This window comes from Coptis chinensis, chromosome 8 (genome assembly GCF_015680905.1).
Source record: "Coptis chinensis isolate HL-2020 chromosome 8, ASM1568090v1, whole genome shotgun sequence".
Taxonomy (NCBI): Eukaryota; Viridiplantae; Streptophyta; class Magnoliopsida; order Ranunculales; family Ranunculaceae; genus Coptis; species Coptis chinensis.
This window is the reverse complement of record NC_141463.1, coordinates 71,947,144-71,965,179: the sequence shown is the minus strand read 5'-3', so window position 1 is coordinate 71,965,179 and position 18,036 is coordinate 71,947,144. Positions and strand designations below refer to the sequence as shown.

The 18,036-nt window shown below is 37.1% G+C and overlaps 1 protein-coding gene across 1 annotated transcript; it reads left to right on the top strand.

The window, feature by feature from the left end:
* The first annotated feature begins 1,687 nt into the window (after positions 1-1,687).
* Positions 1,688-7,186, top strand: LOC147482820 (Subtilisin-like serine endopeptidase family protein). Its single transcript, XM_086578372.1, has 11 exons — positions 1,688-1,848; positions 1,983-2,071; positions 2,177-2,274; positions 3,051-3,194; positions 3,340-3,445; positions 3,669-4,182; positions 4,880-4,980; positions 5,069-5,296; positions 5,644-5,752; positions 6,029-6,242; positions 6,514-7,186. The coding sequence occupies exons 1-11, from the start codon at positions 1,759-1,761 to the stop codon at positions 7,056-7,058; spliced, it is 2,238 nt and encodes a 745-aa protein (XP_086434498.1). The 5' UTR covers positions 1,688-1,758; the 3' UTR covers positions 7,059-7,186.
* Positions 7,187-18,036: the final 10,850 nt, after the last annotated feature.

Sequence of the window (18,036 nt, the reverse complement as noted above, 5' to 3'; positions counted from 1 at the left end):
CACCGGCCTAAGATGGCTTAAATCAATAGCATCCGCAGGAAATTCAAAATCGACTTGCTGATATTGAAGCAGCAATGGATCGTCAGCCTCAACTATTTGATTTCCAGCTCCGGAAGTGGTTGGTTCATCATCTAGATCACCACTGGGATTATCCCAAACGTATACACTATTTTCTTCTTCCTCACCGCCACCACTCCATCGTGTTTGGTTATTATAGACGGATTCGTCGTCGGAACTCATTTTTTTCCTATTAACTAGAGTGATTGAGTTGAAAAAAAATTTGTAAAATGACAAAAGTCCGACTGTCGCGCGATATTATATAAAACATATATAGCACGACATTATTGGCAGCGCCCAAGTAGCCTAATCGCCCAATTACTAATGTTCTTGCAGGTGGGTCCCCAATGGATTTTGCGACCACGAATTTGCGACCACCTAGAGTTGGTCGAAATTTGCTACCAGATTCTGTGGTCGCATTCTTCAAATTTGAAGAGTATGCTACCACCACCTAGAGATGCTCTAACAACCTCTTTGTGCCTTAGGCACAAGGCACGAGGCGTGGCGCGCGCCTTATTAAAGTGAGATGCGCAATAATAACTAAAATAAATATTAAATATGACATGAATTATTACTGATTTGCTTAGCCAAACATTAAAATTAATTCTATGTGATTGTAAATATTATATTAGCAAAATAAAACTTGTTATCTCTCAAATACAATTTAGCTCAACTTCAATAAACTAAAAGAGTGAACCAATCAAATTGAGCCAAATAAGTTCTTCATGAAATAGAATACATAATTCAAATTTTAGAATCCAGTAAAATTTCATTTAATTCATTTTTGTGTCTTCTCTCAATCCATACAACTTAACAAAAACTAGTCAAAATTAAAACTTAGAGTGTACTCCAAGATAAAACTTATTAAATTTGTACAATTTCTTGTACCAAATAACAATTAGATCTAGTGTAAATGTGTCACATATAGCAAAATTTATACAAAAAAATTATAAATGTTGATAAAGCGCTCGCCTTGTGCATCTCGCGCCATCAAAAAAACAACAAAAAGCACGTGCCTTATGTTAGCCTGCGCTTTAGTCAAAGCAAGACACTAAATGTGCGCCTTGACTATACTGTTTTCGCCCCCTAATCCCAATAGAGCTCCTAACGTTTGTCAAAGATAGAAAATAAAAATAAAAAAATAAATATATAAGAGAAAAATTGGAGACGGAGAAACGGTGGCTGTTAATTAGAACGGTCATTTTTGGGGTTGCAATCCAATAATCGGTTAAATGCATAGCCGGACTCTTGTTTTGTTAGTTTGTGAACACTATAGCCGGACTTGACTTTTTAAACCAGCTATGAAATAACTTAGACAACATCGGCCAGGACCTGCCCCTATGAAGGGTTTTCTTAGTCGCACATTTCGCCAGTTTATCAAGTGGTGGTAGCCCCTAGTCAGGTATAGATGACAAGTCTAGTAAAAAAACCCAAGAAATAGAGTCCCTATTCGAACACAGGCACATCGTATCTCTCCTCAATTTTTCATATCTAAAGTTTTGCCGTGTGATTGTGGCCAACGTGCGAAGTTTACTCCTTAATAAGTCAAATACACATTTTGAGTTGATGAAAGTTTGAGATCAGCTAGTCAACTACTATCTTAACAAACTACCGAATACATAGGCACCTTAGGCTTCATAAATTGCGTACTCATTTTCCAGAAACACTGAAATGCACTAGCGAGTTTAGAGAGCTTCTACAATGGTAACTCCAATCAAGTTTCTTCTGTTAACCATTACATTCTCTCTTTTGTTTAGCTTCATCAATGGGTCCAGCAAGGTTGATAGACAGGTGGGTTCACGTTATGTTTCCATTAAAATGTTGAAATGTCTGATTAAGCTTCATAGATTGTGGCGCCTCTGTTCATTTATGTACTAATTAACCTATGGTGCATGCAATGACCTTTTAAATATTTTCATCAACAGCCATACATTGTTTACATGGGCGATGCACCTCGGATCAGAACATCCGCGGTCGATGATCACCACAGACTTTTAATGACAGCCATTGGAGAGTATGACCACTGTTCTTCTTATATTGGTCATTTCTGCCAAAATGATATAGGTTACTATTAGTAGAAATGACATATTTTTTTGGGAGTCTGTGTTATGTTTTGCAGTGAAAAAATTGCTATTGACTCCAAAATACATAGCTATGGGAAGAGTTTTAATGCGTTTGCTGCCAGGCTTTTGCCTCATGAAGCACAGAGATTGAAGGGTAAGTTTAATCTGTGCCCGTCGCATAGGCATGTACGGATGTACCTCTAATTTTACATGTGTGAATGTAATAATATCTTCGTGTACATATTATTCACTCTCTTTTCTTTGTTTTTTTTTCCAATTATTATCATTTTTTCTTTAATTTTTTTTCATTTTTTAGTTGTACTTTCATTTCTCAAATTAAATTCCGCTCATTTTCGTTTTTTATATTTTATTTTTTCATTTTGAAATGCTAGAGGTTTTAAAAATTCATTTCCACGATATTGCTTTTTATTCCCTCAAGAGCTAAGACCTAGTGTTATTCCGGCCACTTTATTTTCTTCCATTTGTACCCTTCACAAACATTATTTTCAGACTCGCTTGAGTGCTTGACTCTATTACTACAGGGACAAAAACGTCAAAATGATTCTTTTATTTGTTTATCTCATTTTCCTGGGCTTCTCTTCTATTTCCTTCCACAAATAAACGGGAGTGGAGAACGTAGAATCTGATTCTCTTAAAAAGAAGAATAAGTGGATTGGAAAATCTTGAGCTAGGGTTGCAATATTTTTTTTTATCGAATTGGTCAATGTTGGGTACGTATTTGATGGTATATTCCTCTGTGTAAGTGTTTTTAGTTTTTGGTTTGTGTTCTCCATTGAGTCCATTCTATGTGAGTTCTTTGGTGTGGTGGAACATAGATATAGTCCTTCATTTGAGGTCTGTGAATGAGTATTAATATGGCTATGTGCTACAGAGTTTTGTTTCATTTAATTTTTTTTTTTTTTTTGGCAGATATGGAGGGTGTGGTATCTGTGTTCCCGAATACTATGTTAAAGCTTCACACAACAAGGTCTTGGGATTACTTAGGGTTGACACCAACTGTGGCACGAAACAACAAGGTCGAAAGCGACATCATTGTAGGCCTACTAGATTCAGGTAATATCTGCAGGAGTGATTATTGTCTGCATTTCGCTTTTCCATCTTGTATTCAGTTGGAGCATTTGGCAAAAAACTGAAGACATTTTAATTTACTGATGTCTATGTTCTTCATGGATAAGAAATTCTAAGAATTTTCTCTCAGGAATTTACGTGAGCAATCCAAGTTTTGATGACAAAGGATATGGACCTCCTCCCGCAAAATGGAAGGGTAAATGTCAAAAGGGTGGCAACTTCACTGGCTGCAACAAGTATGTTCCTATATAAAGTGCTCTTTCCAATTCTTTACTGCGCTTAGGAATTATTGAGACATAAGTGGAAAGCAAGAATTATGTCACTCAAAAAGATTTCAATGAATAACTAATGGTCCTTTAAAGCATGAGTTACTCGTTATATACAGTTAGTCCATCCGAAAGGTATCGTCCTGGTTTTTTTCTCTCGTGATCTTAATTTTGTCCATGTACTGATGTACAGCAAAGTCATAGGTGCAAGGTTTTACAACAAACCCGACAGTAGTGATGCAAATAAAGCTGGAACACCAGCAGATACAGAAGGCCATGGCACACACACCGCATCGACCATTGCTGGAACATCCATTGTTGGTGCAAACTTCTATGGATTAGCGAAAGGAACAGCACGTGGTGGCGTACCATCTGCTCGTATTGCGATGTACAAAGTATGCACGGAATTTGGCTGCTCTTCAATGGATATATTGGCTGGATTTGATGATGCCATTGACGATGGTGTTGATTTGATATCAATTTCACTTGGTGGGGGCGCAGGTCCTGATTACTTTACTGATCCCATTGCCATTGGAACATTTCATGCAACCCAGAAGGGGATATTCACAGCTTGTTCTGCTGGGAATGACGGGCCAGACACTTATTCAATCGTTAATGTAGCCCCTTGGATTTTAACTGTTGCAGCGAGTGCCATTGATAGGCAGTTTACCACAGAAGTCAGATTGGGGAACGGCAAGAATGTCCAAGTAAGTTTTCGCTCACACATTGTAAATTTTATTTATTCGTTTGATTTGCATAAACACATAATAAATCATAGATTATTAGTAAAAGAAAAGAGATCGAACGCAAAAGTTGTACATGGTTCCGCAATGGTGCCTACATCCACGAAGTTGTTAAATGTTTATTAGCTCTTTTCCATAGATAGAATACAATAGCTCTTCTGGCAATGGAGAAGGGATGGAGAGAGAGTTTTCTGGTAAGAGGGAGATCCGGCCTCTTGGTTGCTTTGAAATGTAACTCCGATCCCCATTAATGTGACACCACGGTGTGCCATCAATTTTGTAACTATCTCACCATAGAGTTGTCCAATTAATCTTGTAACCCTCAAGTGTGATTGAAATTCCTTTGCCACATGTCAACATCTGATTGATGATAAGATTATCTCTTTGCACACACATAGTTTTGCTCATCGTTAGAACTTACAAGTCTTTACCCATATACGTACTAGTACACTGGCCACAGAATTAGACTGAGTTCTAGTCTTGACTTCCAGTCCAGCCTGAAGCTGGACGTTTTAGTTCGTGTGTTTTCACACGATCCTATTGCAGTGCCTATCTGACGGTCGCAACTATTACCACCATTTTAGAAGAAAGAAAGAAAAAAATCGCGCTCATCATCTGATTTCTAAATGGAGCTTCCCTCATTGTGATGCTGAAATGACAGGGATGGTCTATAAACACATTCTCTCCAAATAAAAGGATGCTACCTTTGACAAGTGGGGCGCTCGCAGGCAATAAATCGGGAAGTCCATATGGAGATTCTAGGTATCAGGACAATCCTAACATGGTTTTAAACTAATAAATTTGATCCATAATGGTTGATTGTCATAATGAAAATCAATTTGTGATATAGCTCATGCTCCGATGGGACTCTAGACAAGAATAAGGTGAAGGGAAAAATCATTTATTGCGGCGGTGATGTGCCTGCGGGTACAGACAGTTCCCTTAAAACATTAGGTGCAGCTGGGCTCCTTGCTCTAACGCATTTTAACCTTGATACTGCATTTACCTGGCTTCTCCCTGCGGCTTGGGTCACTGATTCAGTTGGCAACACGATCAATCATTACATCAACACCACAAAGTACGTATATTCCCCTGTTTTTCTCTAGCTAGATTATTTAATATGATTTATGTAAGTTCCTCGTCAAAGATGATTTTGTGCTGTTTCATTTAGATATACTGTAACGGTAGGTGTGTAAGCACTTTTTACTTCATTTTAGAATAAAGATTTGAGTATACGCAACCTAATTAAGAAATGTACTTTCGCAGTCCTATCCTAGTAAGTATTAAGAAGTATTCTTCTAGCTGTTTTCAGTTACTGGCTTAGCATATTATATTGGCTTCATATTGGAGAATGGCAAGATACAGCAGGGTTGAGTTATACTCGAGACATATTGCTTAACGAATTGGTCACGGAATACCTTGCAGAAATGCTAAAGCAATTATAGAGAAGTCCAAAACAGTCAATATAACTGCGCCTTTCGTGGCCTCTTTCTCCAGCCGAGGACCAAACCCTTCAAGTAACAACATACTCAAGGCAAGTGATTACTACATCAATTGTTCAAAAGAATTATTATTATTATTATTTTTTCATTTCAGCAGCTTGTTCTCCTCTTTTGTTAGGACTCTAGTTTAACATCCTAATATTAATTGGAGACTGCGTAATGTGGTAGTTTCTTAATACGGTGGAAGATCAAATAATTGAAAATCTAAAAAAGGAATTGAATGACATGTTCATTCTCTTAACATTTGATACACAAGTCTACTGTGAATGCACTTATAACTGAATTTGGTATTTCGTATATGAATGCAGCCTGATATTACAGCACCTGGTTTGGAAATATTAGCTGCTTGGACACTACTAAATTCTGTATCTGAAAATCCTATTGATAAGCGGATATCAAAGTTCAACATAATATCAGGAACATCTATGGCATGTCCTCATGCTGCAGCTGCCGCTGCTTATGTCAAGTCCTTCCATCCAGACTGGTCACCAGCTGCAATCAGATCTGCCCTTATGACTACCGGTGAGCAGACGTACTCTAACTTTTGCTAAGTTGATTTTCTGGCCCAATCAGATAAATTTCTTATATGCAATGAGCGCCAGAAGTAACAACAAACTTGTTCCTCCGCTCCATAGTGTTTCATAGATATGTTCTTTTGCGCCAAACTGAAATATGAACTTTTTCATTATTATTTATACACTACCATGACTTATTTTCTTCCTTCCCAGTGCAATATATTTTTAGTGCTTAAGCTAATTATCTCGTCATTTTCTTTTTTCCGGTTGATAATCAGCTACTGCAATGAAGGTCAATATCAATGACACAGAATTAGGATATGGATCAGGTCAGATAGCCCCAGTAAGTGCAGTAGATCCTGGTCTTGTCTACAACTTAACTGCAGATTCCTACATCAGTTTCCTGTGCAAGGAGGGTTACAATGGATCAGCACTCCGCTTAATCTCAGGTCGTGCTTTATTTAATTGCTCAAAATACAATCAGACAAAAAGCTCTGATGGGCTCAACTACCCATCAATGCAACTCCATGTGGACAATGTAGACGCGCGGATTTCTGCTGTATTTTACAGAACGGTGACAAATGTAGACCATGGAAAGTCGGTCTACAAAGCAACTACAAAATCATCGAAGGGGCTTTCCATCTCTGTTTCCCCACATACATTGACTTTCAATAATCTAGGTGAGAGGAAGTCTTTCAAGGTGGTGGTGAAGGGTAGTCCACTGGGTCAGGATTCACTAAGATCTGGATCGATCGAGTGGAATGATAAGAAGCACAGAGTGAGGAGCCCCATCGTCGTTTTCCATATTGATCAAGATGACTAAAATTTAGAGAATTCTAATCTAGCTAGGTAATAAAGCTATCTTTCTTTGGTATAGTTATTAAAGCTAGTAACAGCTATAAAACATTATTTAGATCTTGAATCATGACTATTATCACAACGTGCTAAAAACCATTTCTAATGTGATAGATAGAATTTTTTTTTGACAATTTCGTTCGCTAACACGCTGCCAAACACCCGTTTTCATCCCAGTAATTGTTAAATTCTCGACCAAAGTACTCAGAAATTTAGCAGCCAATCACACCGGACAACTTTAGCCGTCGAGATGTTGGACGGGTCAAGTTTTGCCGTCTAGAATTTTTTCATTTTTTTTTAATAAAAAATTAAAACGACTGTATTTTGTACCATTGGGCCCAAGATGTTGGACGGGTCAAGTTTTGCCGTCCAGAACTTTTTCAAATTTTTTTTAATAAAAAAATTAAAATAACAAATTAAAACGGTCGGATTTTTTTTTGGGCCTAACGGATATGTTTAGATCCGTTAGACTTGTAGCCTATATATATTGCATTGGTGCCTCACTCAATTTTCACTAATTCACTCATCTTTCTCTCATCTTTCTTCTTTCATTTTTCAACAAAATGTCATCACAAAATATGGAGTGTCATCCTCGTCCGAGACGTAGTTTGCATTTCATCCTTGCTGAAGATGAATTATTGTGTCAAGCACATATACTTGCAATTGCTGGAATGGAGCGTGCTGTTGTATTATCAAATTATGGACCTAAATGAGTTCTTTGGGATAGAACTTGTGAAATATTCAAACACAATAACGTGGAGATAGAGCGCATAAAGCCCTATTGGACCGATTTTTGAGGATTTGTAAGAATTGTAATAAATATCTTAAATTGGAGCATGCACAAGATTTTTTAAGAGTGAAAAAAAATAAACGATATTTCTAGAAACTAAAGGAGTAGAATTTGTTCATGAAAGTTGTTTGGAAATTCTAGCTTGGAGATGTAGTTGAGTGGTATTAGTAGATGTTTTAACATTGCAATTTATTTAAGTTTTATTTTGTAATATGTTTTTATCATTTAGGGTGTGTTTGTTAACTGGCAAACTTCTAGTGGGAAAATATAAGATTTGCCAGTGTTTTCCCACTATAAATTTGCCAGACAAATCTATAGTGGGAAAATTTTAGTTTGCCAGTGTTTGTTTGCAAAAATTTATAGTGGGAAAATATAAGATTTGTCAGTTTTGCCAGTGTTTGTTTACATGGTTTTCTCCGATGGCAAATGATATTTCAATTTTTGGAGATATTTTTTTGGTTTTCAAACTCAATGAAGTATAACAAAAAATTAAATAAAATAAAATACAATACAACTCAACTTTAATAGTACACCACCACCACTCCACCACACCACCTAATTGCACACACTAGGGCCCCTCAAATTAGATGGTTCGTTCCGCTCACTTGATTAAACGGGCTAGTATGCTATTTTGTGTTTAATTTCTCTAACATTTCGTTTGTTTCATTATGTCATCTTTGATATAAGTAAGGGATCGAGGCAAAATGCAAAATGAAGAGCCATTTCTTATAAACAACCACACAAAATTGGAAACGAATAAGCGTGAAAACAAGGGGAAGGGAAAAAACACTCGTTTTTACATGCATGTTAGTAAAAAACGGTGGTTAATAATAGTCTTTGGTCAAGAGACCTTCTCAAAGCTGAATACACTTTGCAAGCCAACCCCTGCTTTGATGAACTCCGTCCCAAAACAATGTGGACTTTGGATTTTGGCATATCATATATTTCTTCACTCCATGCTCATCAACGCCTTCCACATGAATACGATTACCTATACCCAAGGCAAGGCTTCAAGGGGTTCTCAAATTTTTCTGTACAAGTTATCGAATTATTCATCAAACTCATCACATGGAAAATGCACAAGGAGAAATGTAGCAGCTACTGTCACATGCGCTCAATATTGATTACCTTTCTCGTAAACAAATGGTGAGGATAGGCAATACTTTAGGAATAACAAATACCAAGACTGATTTCGTAAGATGGATGACTACGATGCTTTGTCCATCAACTGTATTGGGCTGAGAATGTTCGACTTGTTAGTTTCAACAATGCAGCCATTCATAATCATCTCCTCTAGCATGAAACATAATGTCTAACTCACACTGCACAGTTGGGTCACTTTTCCATTTAATGATAAGCAAAATGAGGTTGAATTCAGGAGAACATACAATTTGCAAAAACTCATCCAATCTTTTTTTCGAATACATTATGTACAGACTCAATTCAGAAAATATTATGTATATATGTAACAAGAGGTGGATTGAAAATTCTCACTCATCGATTAATAAGTAGACATTTTTTCCTCAATTGTATCTAATGAATCGAGGTTTCAAGCAGTAGCAGCAGCACACCACCACCACTCCACCACACCACCTAATTGCACATACTACACACACTACCACACACACCAACCAACTACACACACACAAAGACTCAACAAGAACACACAATAAAATATCCAAAAGTAACATCAATGTCACTTAACAATAATATATCGGTCCACCACTTAACAACAATCCCACAAAAACATATAGTTCAAACATAGAAATAAACCAAAAACAAGGTTGAATCAACGTCCAAATTTTGTTCTAGCCTCCTAAACAACCATGAAGCCTTGATATCCTCTTTAAGGCCCAAAGAAGACCTTAATAAGCCTATCATTCTCGACCAAAGAAGTCAAAGCGACCTTAAGAAAAGCTCGGGATTCATATCGGGAAGAGACTCAAAGCATCCTTCAACAAATCTATTTGGTCTACTTCTTCTTCTTGTGGTTGGTTTGAGGGGCCTCGGCAATTTTGCCACCACTTCGTTAACACCTTAAAACGAAGGGGGTTCGGTATATCCTCAAAGAATCGAGACTTCCTAGTCTTCTTAGAAGTAGGTGTAGTGCTTCTAGGACCACTCTCAGTTTGAGAAGTATCCCCACTAGTATCCGAGGGAGCACCAAAAGTCGAGGAATCACTAGCATCGAATCGTCACCCCATCTCCTTGGGTTTGCCTAGAATCATCTAAACAAGAAGTTGAAACAAAAGTTAATTTCAAAACTAGTTAGACACACAAAATTCAACTCTATTTACATCTAATCAACTTACCTCCATCCACCATGTCATCATCGAACCCACTATTGCCCCGCTTCTCGGTTTGCATAATCATTCCCAAAAATGAGACAACATTAAGTCATAGTAAGGAAATGATTTCTGCCTTGAGTGTTTGCCAACGGATGAGCCTAAATCCCAAATATACCAATTAATATGGCATCCAAAACCAAATCCTATAAAAAAATGAGATTATTTTATTACCTTTACATAACTCTCCCCATGCATTCTCATCTGATCAATTCTTTTGGTCTCTTTGTTGAAAGACAAACCAAACCCACTAGCATCAATCGCATGTTTAATTGCCAAGCAAGTCTCATTGTTTTCAACCTCGACTGACATTGTGCGAAACACAATTCATTCCAAGTCGCGTATTGATCTCATCAGCATGCGGCTTCAAGCTCTCTTTCCTCCACCCATTATCGCCTCTTGCCCCCGATGCTAACTCCTCTAACAACACCTCTACCAAGATGGCTTCCATGTTGGGATACCATCTAATTTGGGGCGATCTTGTTTTCAAAACTTTTTTCTGTTTTCCAGCCATACCTAGTTTGAAGCAATGACCAACAAAGAACATAGCATAGTAACATATCAAGGTAACAAATAAGAAAGATTGCATGTGAATAAAACATTATAAGTAGTTGAAACATAATAGTGTCTATTACAAAACAATCTAATAAAATCATAAGTCTACTACAAAAACATCACTCATAAAATCATAATATCTATTACATCACTTTCGTTATCGCCCATTGCAATTGACAACTCATCCCTAAAATTAGTCCACCCAATGCTTGCATATCAATATTCATATTTGGAGCATTCAGAGAGTTGTCGACCTCTTCCTCATCATCGAGCTCCTCATCACTCAATGTATTATCGGGATCTTCTTCTTCGCAAGAAGTTGTGCAATGCCAACATGCAAGGATAACCTTTGTGTGTGTTTTGACATCGTGGAAAACTGCATGCCTTTTAGATAGGCAAATCGCTTCTTCAAGAGACCGATTGTCCTTTCAACAACAATGCATAAAGATGAATGGCGAAAATTATATTGTTCTTTATGATTTTGAGGTTGAACTTCACCGATCTCTCTAAGATGGTACCGTACACCACGGTAAAAGGAACCCCGCACTAAAGCAAATCCAAAGATCCGCAAGATAGTACTTGCCATTTGGAACAAGATAAGCTTATGCCGGGGAAGCCCGCGGACTCCTCAACAACCGCCCATCGTGTGCCGATCCCTCCCACCCTGCTAGCATTATGTGAACCTCATGTCAAATGTGCAAGCTACTAACACATTTTGGGTCACGACACCTTTCTGTTCACGATACCTAGCCTGTTGCTAGTGGTGGTAAATTGATTGGAAAGTGTGTACCATCAACCGCACCCACATCATCCTAACATAAAAACTTCATAAATATTTATTGAACTATTAAACATTGAAATCGAAATGATCCTATCCATTTTCCAAAAGTTGGTGACCTTGAAATAACAATGCCAATGATGTGTGTTGGTACACTTTCGCGAGGGAGTTATCAGCCGGTAGCATTTGTTACTAACTCTCTTAATAAATGAAGGATTGCATCCAACACAAGATGGAAATAACGGTGAACTGTTTCTCCTTAACGGAAGAATTGAAATGTTTCATTCCGATTACGCATGTCGTGCTTAATAGTGTTGAGAAATAGGACAACTTGCTCTTCCAATGCAACATGTCTGCTTTCGCGTAGACCATGACCATGCAAACAAGTGCACAAGCGACGAAATATTGATCGTTTCATCCTTAATTGCTAAAAATCATCGATGCTTGTATACATCCTACCCAATCTGATTCTCGCGACTTGATCCCAATTCCTACGAGGACCTCTAATAAGAGCGGGGGGAGCCCTACGCCTAGGCCTATACCTCCCAATATACATTCTCCTATACCACCATGTCATCATTATATATGCACTTATAACTATAAGTAGAAATGCCACTAACCTACGCTGACGTTCGGTAATCATTCTACAATATTTCAAAAAGAAAAAAAAAATTAATAAAGTATACAAATTCATGTACTCAATTAACGAAACATACAAATTGATACAAACATACATGCATGAACAATGTAGAGGAAGCTCACCAAACAGAAAAAATGACAAAATAACAAAAACAAAGACAAAGACATACTACGTACACCAAACCATACCCAGTCCAAAAATAAGCAAAGTAGCTAAAACCATATAATAAGAGAAGATTCGAAACAAAGGCTATGGTTCACCAGGTTCTACACAGACAATATTTAAAAGGGCATTCCCTAAACTCCTACAAGAATTAGACCACCACAACAAAAGGTTCATATTATTGGATCTGTAGAAAATTTCCTTGCTTTTTTATGACGTGTGAAGTTTCCATTCTTGCAATTTGTTAGAAGTCAAATTGCATTAGGTAAACCTACTCAATATGGGAACTTCGTGTTTAACTCGGATGGTTTTAGCAAGATTTAGTTTCCTATTGTAAGAGACTGATTGGTTGGGTATGTAGTTTCTTTGTATGGGATGTCGTCTAGCGATTAAATTTGGTCGAACCTATTTGCCTCTTTTTATAGGGGTATTATTCCTCACAAAGTTAGTTGACACGATTGCTGATCAAATGATATCGAAAAGCTTACATGGATTGACTCTACAGTAGAGAATATAAGTTGATTGAGCGAAGTTGATTACTACCTGTTTTGGGTTGGCTTAATCTTTAGAGTAAGAGGAAGTATTCCGTTGTCCTTAACCAATGTGGGAAGCTTATTGCTTAGCAAAGCATTAACGCATTACTTATGAGCTTCTATTAAATGTGTGGCTTCTTTTTGTTATGACGATGTTTCTTTAGATGATGGCACTAGATGGGTGCGATTTTCTCCGCGTCGCAAATGATGGCATAGGTGCTATAGCTAATGCTTATATAGCATGGGACATGTCGTGTTTTAGGATATCTATTTGCATTTAGCTTTCTTTGTGTCATAATCGGCTTCTCCATATGCAATAGTATTGGTGGAATCATTCAAACAAATGAAGGAGAGGTCTTCTTGGCTTACAGTCAAAAGGGAGGAGAGATCAGTCCTATATCAGGAAATGAGGGCATTCCAATTTAAATTAAGCTTTGAGAGAAATAGACAGTAGATGATTAAGTTGTAGTTACGGACTTATGCCCACACGTCAAGTTTTAATATTCACAGATTAGTATACATAGAAGAAAAATAATATAGCAGAACCAGTATTCAAATCTCAAGGCATCAAACCGACCTCTGAAGTCTGAAGAAGGACGAAATCACCTTTGCTAGTTTCTAATTTTTTATGAGAGAAAATTCAATCAATCACATTGTAAAAGACAGTAATCATGATTGAATTTTCTAAAAATACAAGGCAGATAAAATCATCTCGATAACGGTAACGCGTGCCTTATGTAGAAAATTTACCTAAAGCAGAGAGATTTGACAGTAATAGTGAAAAAAAAGATTGAGATAAGAGAGAAGAGAGATAAGAGCGAGAGAGTATACCTGAAAAGAGAGCGAGTTGATGAGAGGCGGCAGTGAGAGAGAGAGAAGAGAGATCGAGTGGGAAAGTTGTTTCTATTTGCAGTGAGAAAGAGAGGAGAGATCGAGAGGGAGAGTTGTTTCTATTTTCCTATCATAGTGGGAAAATACGGGTGACTAATTCAACTTTGGGGGGAGGTGTTTTCTATTTTCCCACTTCTAGTGGGATAATTTGATTTGCCGGCTAATTCCAAATAGTGTTTGCCAGGGCCCTTAAATACACCCAAACACTGGCAAATGGTGCTTCTAGTGGGAAAATACAATTAGCCACCCCCATTTGCCAGTTAACAAACACACCCTTAAGTGTATGTTTTTGTATGATAGATGATGTATTTGAGAGACAATCATCAACATCACACTTTAGAAGTTTTTGTATAATAAACGTAATAATATAATGACATATAAAAATACAATGACGTATAATAATACAATGACATAATACAATGACGTATAATAATGTAATAATATAATGGCGTATAATGCATAATTTTTTTTGGACATAGCCTCCTTTGTTTAATCGACATAATTCATATACCTAGACCTGTTAAAATCCTCAACAACAACAACAACAACAACAACAACAACAAACCAATATAATTATTACAAAATATCTACGTATCATTAATACTATGGAGCACTGCCCTGACTGTTATGGTAATTCCCTCTCCGTCCTCTCTCTCTCCCTCTCTTAGGAGCATTGCATGATCTCGGTAGCTACTCTCTGAAACATCAACGCAATGTATGTAATTTAATTAAAATCTAAAATTTGAGTAATAAAATAAATATTTGAAAATGTAAAACATATAATTGATCAAATTACCAAGGCTTCCACTTGGTTTGTTAAATTTGCCATCGTTTGGTCACGTTCATGAAGTTGTTGCTCAACGTGTGCTCTTTTAGCTCATTCATGCTCTAAATACCAATAGTACTGTTGAGTTTGGTCAATTAAACCAACTCGAAGCCTCTGGTTGAGTAAGATTTCATTTGCTAAGTGACCACGCAATGTTTCCTGCATTGTGCCAATATTTTATCTAAGTTAATTAAATCTATATAGTCGCTTGAAATTAACATAATGAAATATAAATATACCTCATTAAGCTAGCTTTTGGAAGTCAGGTATAAGCCCAGGCAAGATGTTGTCATCCGGACGCTCAAAAGAGATGGTGCATGGTCTCCATTCCCTGAGAACTAACAACGCGGTATGGCCATGAGTCATATGGATCACTAAGTAGGGGTGCATGATATACTCCGGATGTTCTGCTGGAACTTACAGATTCTGGGAATTCGACGTCTCGTCTAAAACTCTGACTAGTTGCCACATCCATGTTTGCACCTCTATAAAGTGTACTCGTAGATAGGCTTCCCCTAGAAACTTTTCGCCAATAAGTTTCATATTCAAGAGTGGAGTTCACATCAACATAATCAGTAAAACTCACCCATGCGTTCGCAACGCGATACCGTTCAATCAAAAAGGTGGGCACAATCATAGCACGCATGTCTGTAGGTGGGGGAGTAGGAACATATCTAAATCCAACGGTCTACATGGTCACCCTATCTCCAAGGAACCAATCACACATATCAGGGGCTTTTAGTATGAACCTTGTTAACGACATGATCGAACTCTGCTAAAAGATATGTATATGCTCATATCGAGAACCTTGCCACGGACTCCAAACAATAGATCTCACACTTCTAGTTTCTAATTGGCTCCTAGCAGTTTGGAGATCATTATAGACCTCTTCTTTGACTCTAGCGTAACCCTCAACAGCCCATCCCTGTAGGCGATGCCATAAGTCCTTATCCCAATCACTTCTCAGTATAGGATTTAAACAAGCGAAATACTCATACCACTAGTACTGAAATAATCAAATGAAAGTATATTGTAACTTAAATTATATAATATTTAACTAACAAAATAAAATCTTATATCTTAAAACTTAAATCCTCTTACCTGTAGTATCCATATAATCCCGTCGCATTGCTTTCTCATTTCATTTGCCTGGACAAACAAATCAAGAGTAGTATACAGATGTGTCATGAAAGCACCACCCCAGTCAAAATCATTCAAGTTATCAAGGTCTACCAAAGACGCTAACCAACCAGCCTGAACCCCAGATTTTTCAGTTGTGAATCCCACTTGGCCTTAAATATATAATAGAAAATACCTAGCAAACTCATTCTCGGTGGAAATTGAAAATCATTTTTCGGTATAAGTTCACCCTCGTTTTTTCGAGAATTTGAACTCCCCGACCCACGCAAAAGACTCCTCTTACGTCCAGCTCGACGATGGTGATCCATTGCAAAAAATAGAATGAAATTTGGTAGGAAAACAATATTTGATTAGGTGATTGAAGTAACGGGGCTTGAGTTTATCTCAAGTCGCCTGTTCGTATGTGAAATGGTTACTGGAAGCTTGAATGCGCGCGTTTAAAAAAAAATGTTTCAATTGGGACGGGATAATTTTTGCCGTTTAAAGAAAAATTAAATTGGAACGAGACAAGTATTCTCGTCCGAAATAGAAACATCGAATTTTGTGAAAATGTGTTGGTACATGACACGATCGATTATAGCAATATTGATCGATGAAAAAAGCTGATGTGTCACAATTTATTTTAGCAGCGCGTTGATGATGCTCTAATATGAATTAAAATACATACCTCGATCCATAACTTTATGCTCACGAATTGAGGAAACTTGTTTCTCTCTTTAAACCTTCTTTATTTTTAATGTGTTGTAACTTAAAACTCTTCATACACATTCATGGGATAGTGTAGAGAGAGAAATGGGATATTGTAGGGAGAGAGAGGGCAGTTTCCCATTTTAACCATGATTTCTAATTACCCATAATAATTAAATTATTTATTAAATATAAATGCTTCTAATTGCCAATATACTCTAGATGGATGACTGGATGCATATTAATAATAAGCCCATATTTTAGTAAAATGTAAAGCCTAAGTATTGTTAATTAATTGGCCCGTGTCACATACCAAGATGTGGGTCATAAAATTCTTGCATTCTCCCACCAGAAAATTAGTCTAGAGGAGTTAGTTATAAATATTTAGTAGTCCTAAGACTCCTCTTAAATTTTTTTAGAATTTAATACCCACCAATTTGACCAGAATATAGAACTGACCACCTATTACTGATAAGAGCCCAAAACTGTAGTTTTAACCCCTTAACAATAATATTTTTAGACCAATTATGCGAGTAATAAATAAGAGTTAATGTTAATTACGTGCTTTTATGTATTTCAGGCATTGAAGTTAATTATGTACAGAAATGTGCCACTTTGGCAGTATAAAGGAGCAAGAGTTGGTTGTTAATAAATTATGTGATTAAAGGCCAAGACGGGCAGAAACAGCACACAAAAGTCAGCAGAACTTTCGAAGACCGTATCTTTGGACTCAGGACTTGGAATTGAGCGTACCTTATGTCAAAACGACCGGCTCGGAAAGAGCTTTCCAATGGTTCAAATCTTGACCCAATCAGAGGAGCAAAAGTGGACAAAAAGTCTGTTGAAATTAAAGCCAGCTGAAAAGGGCCCTATGGACTGAAGAAATTGGACTTTGGGCTCGATTTTCCGGCCAAAAACATAGGCCCTCAGCCTATGCACGAAAATGTGGATCTGGTCTCCTCCATTTCCACACACAAGACTTAGCTCTTAAGTATCAATTAGGTTAGGATAGAAAATAGCCATTAAAGCTTAGTTCTAGATCTAGTTTTTCATTTAATTAATTAGTTGTTATTCTTGTTTTAATTTAAGTATTGAATGATTGTTATTTAGTTGTTAGATCAATAAAATACTTAGTTCTTTGTTTGGGTAAGAACTCGCCCAAACACACCAATATGACCTCGTCATGGAACCGCACAGTGGATAGTAGCCCAAACCTTAGGGCTCATCGACATGCTGATCCGTCCATATATATGATGATGTCAAAAGCCTTCTATTTGTTGCCTCACCGAATAATGGATTGGTATACAACAGGAAGTGATTGATCTCGTCAAGGAACTCGCACAATTGATAACATGCCAAGCTTATGGCTCATCAACATGCTGATCAGTCTAATATGATGGTATCGATATTCTTCTGTTTATAGCCTAAATAAATAATGGATCAGCCATACAACAAGAAGTGTTTTACCACTGCTCAAAGAATGATGATACTTAAAATTCTTCTGCCTCAAAATCATATTGATTCACTGCAAAAAATATTGCAATTTATAAGGAATGACGACATTCACTTTATTACAAAAGTTGGACTGAGTCTCACATA

Excerpts from the sequence above, each read along its gene's own strand:
- LOC147482820 (XM_086578372.1), top strand. The coding sequence starts at position 1,759 with ATGGTAACTCCAATCAAGTTTCTTCTGTTAACCATTACATTCTCTCTT. Across the intron at positions 2,275-3,050 it reads TGAAGCACAGAGATTGAAGG|ATATGGAGGGTGTGGTATCT; the intron begins GTAAGTTTAATC and ends TTTTTTTGGCAG. Across the intron at positions 3,195-3,339 it reads TGTAGGCCTACTAGATTCAG|GAATTTACGTGAGCAATCCA; the intron begins GTAATATCTGCA and ends ATTTTCTCTCAG.